General features: G+C 36.7%; 1 protein-coding gene across 5 annotated transcripts in view; it reads right to left on the minus strand.

Annotated features, from left to right (window-relative positions):
• The window catches only part of HERC1 (HECT and RLD domain containing E3 ubiquitin protein ligase family member 1), a 187,792-nt gene that overhangs the window by 92,641 nt on the left and 82,158 nt on the right, over positions 1 to 12,993 (minus strand). For all 5 annotated transcript variants that reach the window (XM_027569669.2, XM_027569671.2, XM_027569670.2 and 2 more), the window contains exons 19-24: positions 11,636 to 11,809; positions 8,591 to 8,705; positions 8,382 to 8,502; positions 5,996 to 6,167; positions 3,367 to 3,679; positions 2,766 to 2,886 (exon numbers count right to left, since the gene is read on the minus strand). In XM_027569669.2, the coding sequence (XP_027425470.1) occupies positions 2,766 to 2,886; positions 3,367 to 3,679; positions 5,996 to 6,167; positions 8,382 to 8,502; positions 8,591 to 8,705; positions 11,636 to 11,809 (1,016 nt within the window). The remainder of the gene's footprint in view (positions 1 to 2,765; positions 2,887 to 3,366; positions 3,680 to 5,995; positions 6,168 to 8,381; positions 8,503 to 8,590; positions 8,706 to 11,635; positions 11,810 to 12,993) is intronic.

The following is a 12,993-nucleotide window of genomic DNA, read 5'->3' on the forward strand; positions in this document are numbered from 1 at the left end:
GGAACTGAAAAAAGGTAGGGAGATCAGTTTGAAAACTACCAGTCCAGGCAAAATAACAAAGACCTGAATTAAAGAGTAGAAAAGACAGAACAGGCACGGAAATTTTACCAAAGTAGATCAGGCAGCAATTCAGTCATTAAAAACAAAACAAAACAATACAATTTAGTGACTGCCTACTATGTGCCAGGCACTATAGGTGCTTGCAATACAGCAGTAAATAAAACAGCAAAACTCCTGTCCTCAAGGAGCTTATATTCTAGTGTAGGCTAACAGAAACTGATAAACCAATATAATAAATAAGTAAATTATGTTAGGTCCTGTGGGGGAGAAAACAAAAACACAAACAAACCCCACAAGGCAACGTGCACAGGGAATGAATATGTGAAAAGGAGGGCAAACTGCAATTATAAACAGAGGGGTCAGGAGTGGCCTCACCGAAAAAGTAACATCAGAATGAAAAGTTGAAGTGAGGGAATTAGCCAGGCAGACAACAGTATTCTAGTGGGAAGAAACAGCTGGGTAAAGGCCCTATGGGGAAGTTGTGTGGTATGTTCACAAAAAAGCCAAGAGGCCAGTATGGCAGAAGGAGAATCATCAATCATGAAGGACAGGAGAGAAGAGCTCAGAGTGATAGTGGGGCCAGCAAATGTAGTCTTGTAGGCCCTTGTAAGGCTTCTAAGCTAAGAAAAAGTGAAGTCACTGGAAGTTTTGAGAAGAGAAGTGACATGATCTGTGTTATTTTTGACAGGGTAGGGAGACTAGGTAAGGATACTGATCAGATTGGAAAAATAAACAGAGAGACATCTCAGAGACTGTAAGACTGGGAACATGAACTGGGAGAACAGAGATACAAATGATAATAAAGAATAAAAGGAAGAAAACAAATAAAAACATCATGATACAATGAAACCTGCTTAAAGACACTGTTGAGCTTTCCTTAGAGGAGGACTCTTTTATGCTTAGAAGTTTCTTTTAAACAACAGCTTTCTGTTCATGTAGCACGTTATATCTTTCAAAAATATTTTCATATCCATCATCTCAATTCACACAACAGAGAAATTTCAGAGCTAAAAATGGAGCTTATGTACCACTCAGTCCAAAAAACGAGAGTTTCTGTTTGAGCTGTTGTGTGACATGACCACAGTCTCACAGCTCTTCAGAAGTAGAATCAAGGCCAGAAGCCAAGTCTCACACATTGCCATCAATACAACAGGCACTAATAATCTCCTATCACACAATTCTCTGGAACACTAAGGCCCAGAGAAGTCAAGTAACACATATAGTTTATTCACGTACAAGATAGAGGAACAGTCAAACTAAAAATCCAGCTATGAACTCCAAGTCCAAAGCTACTCAAATAGAAGGAATCTCTTAGACAGTTTTCACACTATAATTTACCTGTCCCACTATAGCATACTTTACTTCCTACTTCTTAGGTAAATGACCATCTTGTCTGTAGTCCAGGTCCTGAAACTTTTTGGGTAGGTAACTGAGAGCTACTGAAAAATTTTAAGTAGAGGAGATATAAACAGACGTGTGAAATATGTGCACAATACGATGGGCACAAAACAAGAGGTTTGGAGGCTTCTGAACTAGTTCAAGCAGAAGAGAAGGAAAATTTGAAACAGAACAGTGGCAAAAGGGATGGAAAGGACATATTAGAAATATATTAAGGGTAAAATTTTCAAGACTTGACTAATTGAAGTATAGGGAGTGTGGGAGTTTGCAAAGATGAGAAAATAAGGAAAAGAAAAGGATGAATCCTGGGTAGTTAATAATACCACCTACTAAGGGAATAAAAGACAAGAAGATTTGAGAGAAAGATCAATTTATTTTTGGATAGGTTAAGATTGGGGTAACCTCGGGACGCCTGGGTGGCTCAGTTGGTTGGGTGACTGCCTTCGGCTCAGGTCATGATCCTGGAGTCCCGGGATTGAGTCCCGCATCGGGCTCCCTGCTCGGCGGGGAGTCTGCTTCTCCCTCTGACCCTCCCCCGTCTCATGCTCTCTCTCTCTCTCTCAAATAAATAAATAAAATCTTAAAAAAAAAAAAAAAGATTGGGGTAACCTCACTTGTTCAGGTGGAATGTCCATCAAGAAGTCAGATATATGAATTTGGAGTTTAGGAAGAAGTCAGAGCTAAAGACAGAAATCTGAGAGTCATTAACATATAGGTGGTAAATATCTATGCAATATAGTTATCTTATTTATCTTAAAAGTTCTTTTTTACTTTATTTTATAAGATTTTATTTATTTATTTGACACAGAGAGAGAGAGAGATCACAAGTAGGCAGAGCGGCAGGCAGAGGGAGAGGGAGAAGCAGGCTCCCCGCCAAGCAGGGAGCCTGATGTGGGACTGGATCCCAGGACCACAGGATCATGACCTGAGCTGAAGGCAGATGCTTAACGACTGAGCCACCCAGGTGCCCCTTAAAAGTTTTTTTTTTTTTTTAAAGATTTTATTTATTTATTTGAGAGAGAGAATGAGATAGAGAGACAGCATGAGAGGGGAGAGGGTCAGAGGGAGAAGCAGACTCCCTGCCGAGCAGGGAGCCCGATGCGGGACCCGATCCCGGGACTCCAGGATCATGGCCTGAGCCGAAGGCAGTCGCTTAACCAACTGAGCCACCCAGGCGCCCTAAAAGTTCTTTTTTAAAAAGCTCTTATATGTCTAAGACAAACATATATTACTTATTGTCACCAAAGTCTTATGTATCTATACCCTGAAAACAAAAATCCCTCTTTACTGAATCTAGGTATACCTACCAGTGCGTAACCCTCTTCATCTGATTCAGGCTGAGACAAATCAGATTCACTCCTTGATTTGATCAGTCTGTAATTTGGACTCGCGTGGACTAGCCGGCTCTCTGCAGTAAGACTTTCACTCCTGTCTCACGTGCACAAAGAAAAGTTTTTCAATTTGGGATTGTTAGTGAACATAAAATTGAATGGAATTAGCAGCATAGAGATAATACACACATACAGTGAGGAGTAATTATATCTGTCAATGGGAAATCCTGACTCTTGTGTAAGCACAAAGCCCTTTATAATTACACCAAAATAATTTGCATACCACTACAGTACAGAGATGCTGCAAATAACTTCATATGTTTGTCAACTGCTGTTGTTTATATGTATGAAAAATTGTGCCTCGTTTAATCAGAAATGTATGTTCCAGGCTGAATCAGTGTCACTCTTTACATTACTTTAATACATTAATACATTATTTCACCCTACTCAACTTGTATTTCCTCCTCCGCGTCTGTATTAATTTCAGAAGATCACCACATCTTTGAGAATAAAGTATTTCAATGCATAAAGTAACAAAGGGGGTCAAGTAATATTTTAAGTTTCTAGTCAGTCCCACCTGGTCATAAGTCCACCCCCTTCAGAGGCACTTGTTGAAGGCTGCTGCAACTGTCCTTCTTCCTTTCGCTTCTGAAGCTCATCAATCACAGGACTTACTCCTAATATTAACAGGGCACACCGATGGATCACAGAGTTGCAGGCAGCAGTGTATACATCCTGACCCTCAGGAAGGTCTGTGCTGACCCTTCGCTCTTGCTGAGACTGAGGAGGTGGATCATCAGCTCGAGCCCCAGACCCTGCCCCACTGTTCATTCTATCTCGATCTCGGCTACGAGCTACTTCACGGGCTGAGAGGAAACACTGAAAGATTTCTGTAACATGCAACACAAAAACAAGGTCTTAACACATGGGGAGAGAAGAGCAAAGAAAATAACAATAAAAATAGTCATAAAGTTTGGATCAAAAACTTATTGAAAGAGGGAAAAATTATTTTTTAGACATTAAATACCGATAGTTACTAAGTTAAAATTATATTAAATACATGTAAAATATTAAACTTCACCAAAAATTACAATAGGAAATACCTATGCCTTTACAGAATTTAGATTTGATTTATTCTATTTCTACTCTTATTAATGAGTTAGATCAGTGCTTTCCAAAGTGTGGCCCCAGACCAGAAACATCAACATTATCTGGGTACTTGTTAGAAAAGCAAATTACTGGGCTCATCCCAGACTTTCTGAATCAGAAACTATAGGCATGGGGCCAGCAACCTGTGTTTTAACAGATCTTCTACGTGATTTTGAGGTCCACTAAAGTTTCAAAACTACAGGGTTAGATAAAAATAACTGCGTTAGTTCTGAGATGTTCGTAACCTTGGTATGGCAAATGTCAGGTTACAAAAGAAACATAAAATTTAAGTTGCATTAGTTATGAAAAGCCCCCTTTCCCCTTCTAAAGTCTATATAATTCCTGACATCTACACTTTGCTGTATCTCAAACACAAAAAGTACAACCACTAAAGTTCTTTGCTGAAACTGAACATGGTTATAATACACAGCCAAGATTGCCTCCAGAGTCAAGTGGCATCACCAAGAATGTCTATCTGATACCAGCCCTTCCCGATTCACAAGTGTAAAGTCACTGAGTTTAATAAGGTTCTGATGCAGTGGTAGATACTTCACAATAGGAAAGGAATTTTTTGCTCAAATTTTGAGTGAAAACAGTATTCTTATTGGGAATCCAAGCAGAAAAGTTGGTAAAATACTAGATTCATCTCTTAATACCGAAGTACAAACTTTAAAAATGGATTTTATATGTATATTTTATAGAATTATTATAGCAATGTTTTCATATGCTCTTTAAAGTCTCTTATTTTCTGCAAAAATCACAGCAACAAACTCAAGAGTACAAAGCTGGAAATCAGTTAAAGTAATTAAGAGAATGGTCACTGGAATTTTGGGCATATCTCACTCTAATTCCAGCTGCTACTAACGGTGGCCCTAGGCACATAATTTTGCCTCCTTAAACCTCAGTTTGCCCACACAAAAGGGTAAGGACTAGTGTGCATCTCATTAGACTGTTGTGAGGATTATCAGCTAATCTATGAGAAGGATTTCACCCAGTGCCCAGCAGGTAATACAGGTGCTCAGAAACCATAGCTAGTTTAAAAATTACTACTCCCTGGACAACTATTACACTTTCTTTTACTATAACTGAGGGTTATATTTTGTTACTGTGTTTTCCCCTTTGGACTTTGCTTTCCAGAATTTTAAACTAAGTTTTAAGTTTAACTGCAAAAGTTCCTTCAGCCTAGGTTTTTAAAATATAATTATTCTCCCTCCCCATCTCCAATCCCCTTTTTCCTCTTTTTTTTGTTTTTTAATGGTTTTTGGTTTGGGGGCCACTTCCAAATCATTTTTAGAAGTATGCAGAACACAAATAAACTGATAACAAAATAAGTATCAAATTGATATATACAGACAATCCTAATACAAATGCACAGCTAGCCATAATATTTTAGTCTACAAAGTGAATAAACATTTTAACTTGAAATAGCCAAATCACTCAAAAGATACTAACAAGTGTTTAAAAACATTGATATTTCCTTTTAAACATCTAAATGATTACCTTTAAAAATTATCTGTTGCCTTGGAATATACAAGTATTAAAAGTGTTATTCACCCAGCCAATGGTATTCTCATGTATATTCTTGCTCTCTACTGACCATGGCTGTAGTCAATGGGTAAAATTTATAATTTTAAGTGTAACATGTGAAAAATAACTAGGCTCTCCTAATAAGTGCAGAAAGGGCTCTCTTCCTCACCACACAGAGGTTGGCCAGGCCTATGGACAAACTGGTACCCTCGAAAACAAACTCTGAATGACAATATCCAATCACTCATGGGCATCATGTCATACATAAGACTCAGTGGAACAGTTACTATTTCTAAAAGCCTGCTTTCGGAGTTTTTCAGCCCCAAACATACAATCCAATAGCTTCAAAATGGAATTAGCACAGTTTTAAGAGCTGAAACATTAGCTAATGTAAATTGAGATCACTAGTAGAATATCAGATCCTTTTAGAAAACCCGTAGAGAAATTTTTGCCTTTCTCTTCTCCAGTCAGTTCCCCTGACACGAAGAATGCCACAATGTGTATCTGTGAAGTAAGAAGGGTGTACTCACTGCCAGCTGTCATCACTTCATGTTCCCGTTCTTCTTCTTCATCCTCTGGCTCAGGATGCCCCTCCTCCCGGTCTCGCTCAGCCTGTTCTTCCATTTCAGCTTCTTCATCAATGGTCCGGGTAAATGAATGCTCCTGAGGATCAACATCTGCAGAGTCTTGGTTTTCCGAGACCTTAAAGAAACAGTCAAAGCTACACTGAATATTTTTTTCAAAAACTCGGAAAATTTTATTAAAACCTTGCCTTCTTTATCATGGAAAATACTGTTAATATCAATAACACATGAATTTTACTACAAAAACCCAAAAGATACACTGGATAAGTCTGAAAAGGTTAGAAAGAATGTATGTACACAAAATATGTATAGAGACACCTATATGCCCTCCTATCCTCAGTATTTGATTAGAATGTCATGTTATAAGTTGATTCAAATTTATATTGCTATTCAGCTTTAAACTACAGAGCTGCAACTTAAAATGAGTTGATTGTAAAACCAAGCATAAAAGGTAATTTAAGAACATGAATTTTTATACCATCCAGTCTCCCTCAGGCTGTATATGTTATTATTACTCTGTATAAACGTTTAACAATTCTAATTTAAAACAGTATTTTTTTTTTACTTTTTTTTTTTTGGTGAGAACATTTAAGCTCTCTCTCTTAGCAAATTTCAGTTATACAAACAGTATTGTTTTTCATTTTTTTAATTTAAAAATTTTTTCTTTACTTTGCTTTCCCCTGAAAAATAAAAAATTAGAAATTAGTATTATTTCCCACAGTGGTTAAGCTACCTAGCAGTCATCTAGAGGACAGAGTCCTTGCAACAGATATTAAGAGCCTCACAAATACCATAATAGTATATATCATCTCCCCCACAAATTTTAGTATAAAGTACAAGTGAAAATTTTTATTTAATGCATAATAAAAGTTATTTTGTCATTGGGATGCCTCGGTGGCTCAGTCAGCTAAGCGTCTGCCTTCAGCTCAGGTCATGATCCCAGGGTCCTGGGATTGAGTCCCACATCGGGCTCCTTGCTCAGCGGGAAGCCTGTTTCTCCCTCTGCCTGCCGCTCTCTCTCTGACAAATAAATAAATAAAATTTAAAAAAAAAAGTTATTTTGTGACTGACAGCCAGTAAATAACTTAAGAATTTCATACAGATGGGGATACTGAGCAGTCAGTCAGACTCATACAATGTGTAAGTCACTTATCCCCATAATATTAAGTTTCAAATCTGGGCCACAACAAAATGGTAATTTAATACATTTCATGGACTTTCAAGATCACTAACAAATAGATCCACAAATACTAAATCAGTGCATGCCAAAAGAATACTATGATACAAATGCAGAGATAGACTTTGGTTTTTAAAATCTAAGATCTCAATAACAGTACAAAGCATCTAACGTATAAAGTTTTAAAGTAAGCATTTCTGAAGGTGATGTATAATCCAGGCTTGTAATTAAAGGATCATATTATCAGGATTACCAAGCACTTTAGAAATCACCTATTTTTGTTGCAAGAAAAACTTCTGGAGCATTCCTTTTTTTCTTTTTCTAGAGAGAGAGAGAGCATGCGCGAGAGCGCAAGCAGGGTGAGGGGCGGGAGGGGGAGGAGGGAGAGAGAATCCCAAGCAGGCTCCATGCCCTGTGTGAAGCCCTATGCTGGGCTCAATCTCATGACCCTGAGATCAAGACCTGAGCTGATACCAAGAATCGGACTTAACTGACTGAACCACTCAAGCATCCCACTTCTGGAGCAGTCTTAAGAAAAAGTTTTAATCTTAACCACCAGTGGTAGACAACTCTAATTATGAGAAGGTTCTCTTCCTTATATTCAGCTAACAGTGATTCTCCATTCAGTTGTGACCCTTAGGTGCTACCTATGCCCTCTGGAACAAGAAACACACTTATTTCCTCTGCTACAGGGAAGCTTTATTTTTAAGGCAGCTATCAAGTGACTCCCTTTTTCAATTCCCTAGGCTAAACATTTTTGACACTTCCAGTTCTTATATAATGTGACTTTCAGACCTTTCAGCAATCCAAGGTAGCTTTTGTTAATGTCCCAAACAGGATAATTCAAATATGGTCTAATCAGCATAAAATAAAGGAATAATATTTCATATGCTTTGCACAATGCAATTTGTTATTACTTATACAGCCTATGAATATACAAATTTTCTTAGCAGCCATATCACTTGATAAATGTGGGTTAAATAAATACCAAATCCTTTACTCGTCCAATTTTTTAACTATATAAAGAAGTACGTACTCAATATTTATTGAACATCTGCAATAATCAAAGCACATTTTTTTCCCTCACATAAACCAATATGGAGCTATCTCTCACAGCTTGCAGAAAAACAGAAATTAACTGATTTCCAACTTTACCCATCTGTCTCGTGATGATGACCTGGTCTGAATAAGTTCAAGGTTCTTGCAAGCAAGTAAACGACTTCGAACTTTGTACACACAACGGTACACTTCTGATAAGCTTTTACCAGGTTGATATCTAAATAAAGAACCAAAATAGAAAAGTTACCTAATTTCCAACATCATGAGAGCAAATGTTTGTCTGAGGATAGTTTTAAGTTACTTGCCGGCTTTCTCCACATGCTTGGCTAAGTAAATTTGTGTGTTTCAGAAGTGCTGCAAGAACAAATCTAGACACAGTGTCCAAGAGTGACTCATTACTTAAAGTTGCACTGTCCCAATCTGAAAACAAAAATGATGCATTGACGTTTAAAAGGGCTCAGAAAACCGTTCAGAGTAATTTTATTTTTAGTAATCCAACATCTGAATGGTATCATTTTCCTAAACATTATTTAACAAATGCACCTACTAGATACCAGATATTGTTCCTTGTGCTAGGGATACATCAGTTAACAAAACTAAGTCCCTGATCTCACAGAGTTTATTTTCTAGCTGGGGGAGAGGGGCACTAATAAATACAAAAATTAATACAACAGGAAAGTACTATAGAGAAAAATAAAGCAGTGTGGGATTACTATTTTATATAGGCTGGTTTGCGAAGGTCTTGGATAAGGTACAAGTGAGCAGAGATGTAGACGAAGTTAGGGAAGGTGCCATACAGAAACAGTGTCCCCTCAGAAAAAACTAGTGTAGAGGCTCTGAGGCAGGTTAAAGGAGGCCACTGTGGCTGGAACAAAGCGTGCATGCACAAGTGGTAGGAGACATTAGAAAGTTGGCTGGAAACCAGATCATATAGGGCCTTGCAGGCCACTGCAAGTCCTTTAGATTTTACTCTGAGGGAAATGGGAAGCACCATTAGAAGGCTTTGAACAGAGATACAATATGATCTGACTCATGTTTTAAAAGGCAGACTCTGATTGCTGAGTGGTGAACTAGACAGGAACAGCAGTACTGCAGTAATTCAGATGAGAAATGATGGTGGCTCAGAACACAGCATTAACAGCGGAGGTAGTGAGAAATGGTCAGATTCCAAATGCGTTTGAAAGGTAGAGCTGACAGGATTTGTTGACTGATCAGATGTGCGAATACGAGAGAAGTCAAAGTTGACTAGAAATGTACTTAAAATGTGGTTGGCATTTACTCAGACAGGAAGAACACTTTTGGAAAACAAGGAGCTGAAATCAGGAGTATGGTTTTGAGTACTGTCTTTTAAGCATCCTCGTGGAGATACTGAGCAAACCAGTCAAGAGAGGACATATCTGGTATTTGAAGCCATGAATTAGATATTGTGAATACCATTAATAAAATGAAATGCATGGGGTAAGAAATGAAACATTTGGACACACATGAGTACATGTAATAGAAAGCCAAAATCACAGCATTAGATGATGAGCACTAGGCAGCTGTTTTAATTCCATGCTGGCATACTAGTACTGTATTTTAAAACTGCAGTACATTCGGTAGATTCCAAATGGGGGTGGGAGGTTTATTGTCTGCTAAACTCTTGTTAATTTGACAGATTTACCTTGCTACTTAAAAATAAAACCAAACAAACAAAAAACACCCATGGAAAATACCAAGCCCCAAGTTAAGTTTATTTGTTCTTAATACCTTCTTAAAACTCCTATCTCAAGAGATAAAATTTTACATCTTGGTTTTCCAGTCATTTTTGTATGCTTAGGGAAAAAAACTAAATTCAGACCTACCTATTTTACAGGCAAAACAAAACAAAACAAAAACCCTGACAATGTAAACATGCCTGATTTTAAGAAAATTTTATAGGCCACAGAGAATCTTAAAATGATAGACTATATTACATAAAAATTTTTCCACATTAGGTTCATGAGAAATCACCTGTTCCAAGGGAATGCTTGCTATTCTGACAGCTATGACCTAACATCAAACATGACCCATTTCAAGGAAGCTAATACTCAATTTAAAATGTAAACTAAAGTAAGACCCCCTGCTGTGTTTCCACATTAGTAGATTATACTCCTATACAATTTTTAAAGTAATGGGTTCTTTCCTTCATTAAAGTTATGGTCATATCATATCAAGCACTACAGAATGTTTCCACTATTCAGGTATGGTCTAAGCTGCAGTATATAAGCAATTCAGGAAATGGAGCCATAAAATGAGTTTTTAATTCATTTTATGTTTATATCTAGCTTTTTAAGGTTCTAACTGCAATTAAAAAGATGATATAAAAGAAAACCTAACTGCACATTCCAAGAAAATGAATGCAAGTATGAGAGAATATCAGAGAATACAACTTAGAAAGTACATTTTTTTCTCCTCCATTACCATACTTTTCTACTTCTGCTTGAAGTCAACACAATATAGAATGCATGAACAATATATGAATTGTAAACTGGACGAAATTAAACTTTCAAAGGTATCACATCTCAATGTTATTTTAAAGATCTGAACAATATGCACCTCATTTCATTTTTATTACACAAAATAAAAGACAATAAAAGGTAAAAATGTATCTACTTTTACCATTTTTATCACAGGAGGAAGACAATTCAAAGAAATAGGTGGAAACTAAAAATATGACAAGAAAAAATACCATGGAGAAAGACAACTTACATATACCAGATTCTGAACAATCAAGGTCACTGTTAAAAATAAAAACATGGGAACTAAAAAGAAATCAGGTGATCTTTTGAAAACCTGTAAAGTTTATTTTATTAATCAATTAATATCGGAAACTGAAATACCACTACATACTTGCATAGCACTTTAGTACTGTACTTCATAGTTCATCTTATTTCAAATTGATAGCCTCACCAGCACTCTGTAAGAAGCAAGTGTTTCACAGAGAAGGAAAATGACCAGGCCTAGAGCTTAGAGTTCTACATATACATCCCTTTAGTTCTTACCCCAGGACTTGCAAAGGGAAGAGATTCATTAAACAAACTCTTAAACTAGACTCATGCTGCAGGGACTCTTTCAGTAAAATGTTTGCCTCTGGATTTGTCTTTTATATAAATCTCGCACAGTAGGTTTGCTTCAAGTGGGATATATACTTAGAGTGTTTTACACAAAGAGGAAAAAGAAATTTGTTTAATGTGATTTGTAAAATACTTTTTTCTATAAAAAAAGGAATAGAGTGATCCCTGTTACTTTCGATTTACATATATTACATATATATTAGTCAATATTATAAGCCATTTCCATATTTACCAACTTTGTCCTCTTCATCTTACCTTTACTAACAGCATAATCCTGCATGTTGATCCAAAGGCTTCTCGCAGGCTCTTTTGAACAACCCAATGCCAAGTCTACATACACAGCAATTTCAGGCCGCAGTTTGTAATCAAAAGGCTTCTGTTCTTCGTTGCCTGAAAGAGCTACTTCTAACAGGCAACTCATACATTTATCTAAAAATAATTATTCAAGTACCAATTTTAAGCCTGAACAATTTTGGTGCTACAAATAAAATCTTAATCACTTTTATTTAATCCATATTTAATAATACATTTCAAACCATTTTAAGTAGATGTACAAAGGTAAAGTCCTTTAACATTTCTCAATGAGAAGTAATATCACCACCCCTTTCAATCTCCTCCAGAAGGATGTGTGACCAAACATAACCCCCAGGGAGGAGTTCTGGCATTCTGGTAGGCAGGCGCCAGGGAAGCTACATGTCCTATGCGTGTAGCACACAGGTCTGGAGAACTCTTTTGTTCAAAATGGAATGATGTCCTCACTGAGAAACACGGGACCACTGGGAAAGAGACTAGACAAGAACTTTTTCTTTTTTCTAGACTTAAGGGAAAATAATCAGTTAAGTATGACTCAAGAGAGAGCAAAGATACCATGAACAGTTTCTCTACTGATATTTACATTTGTTCAAGTGATTCCTAACTTTTTAATGGGACATTGTGGCATTCAGAATTCATTTTCCATTACAAAAAAAATATAGCTAAATGATAGGTTTGGGGATTAATACCAAAAGTCAATTTAACCTATAATATAACTGAATTATCTTGTATTTACAATTTTACAAAGGACAATACCCTTTTCCTAATACATGCAAGTATTTAAACATAAAATGTAATATTTTAATAGCTTCATGATTTTATAATTTTAAAAACTGAAAGATAACATTTAAAACTGAAATTTATTCATACTAAAGACCAGTTAATTCACTAAAGTAAATATAATAGAAATATGAGGAAGGTAGAGATAAAGATACTTTTGTCCTCAAGAGGACATTTGCAACTATCACAGAACTAAACACTGACAGCACTGGAACCATGTTTATAATGTTAAACATTCCCTGAAAAACCATTTTACTTTCCTTGATACAACTGTATCTTAAGTACCAGTGTAGCACTCAACAACCATGGCCAGAATCACTGTCTGGTTCATAAATGAAATGATGAATATATACTCTCTATTTGGAAAAGGAGGAAAATCTTCAGTAGCTCTTCTCACTCCCACTCCCCAACCCTCCAAACCCAAAGCAGAATATGCAATTTTTGTCTTGGTTTCAATTTTTCTTCTCCCTCTTGATTGAGATTCTCTTAGATTAAGATTTCTCTTGGACTTTCCCTCTTAG

Source organism: Zalophus californianus, chromosome 6, assembly GCF_009762305.2.
Source record: "Zalophus californianus isolate mZalCal1 chromosome 6, mZalCal1.pri.v2, whole genome shotgun sequence".
Taxonomy (NCBI): Eukaryota; Metazoa; Chordata; class Mammalia; order Carnivora; family Otariidae; genus Zalophus; species Zalophus californianus.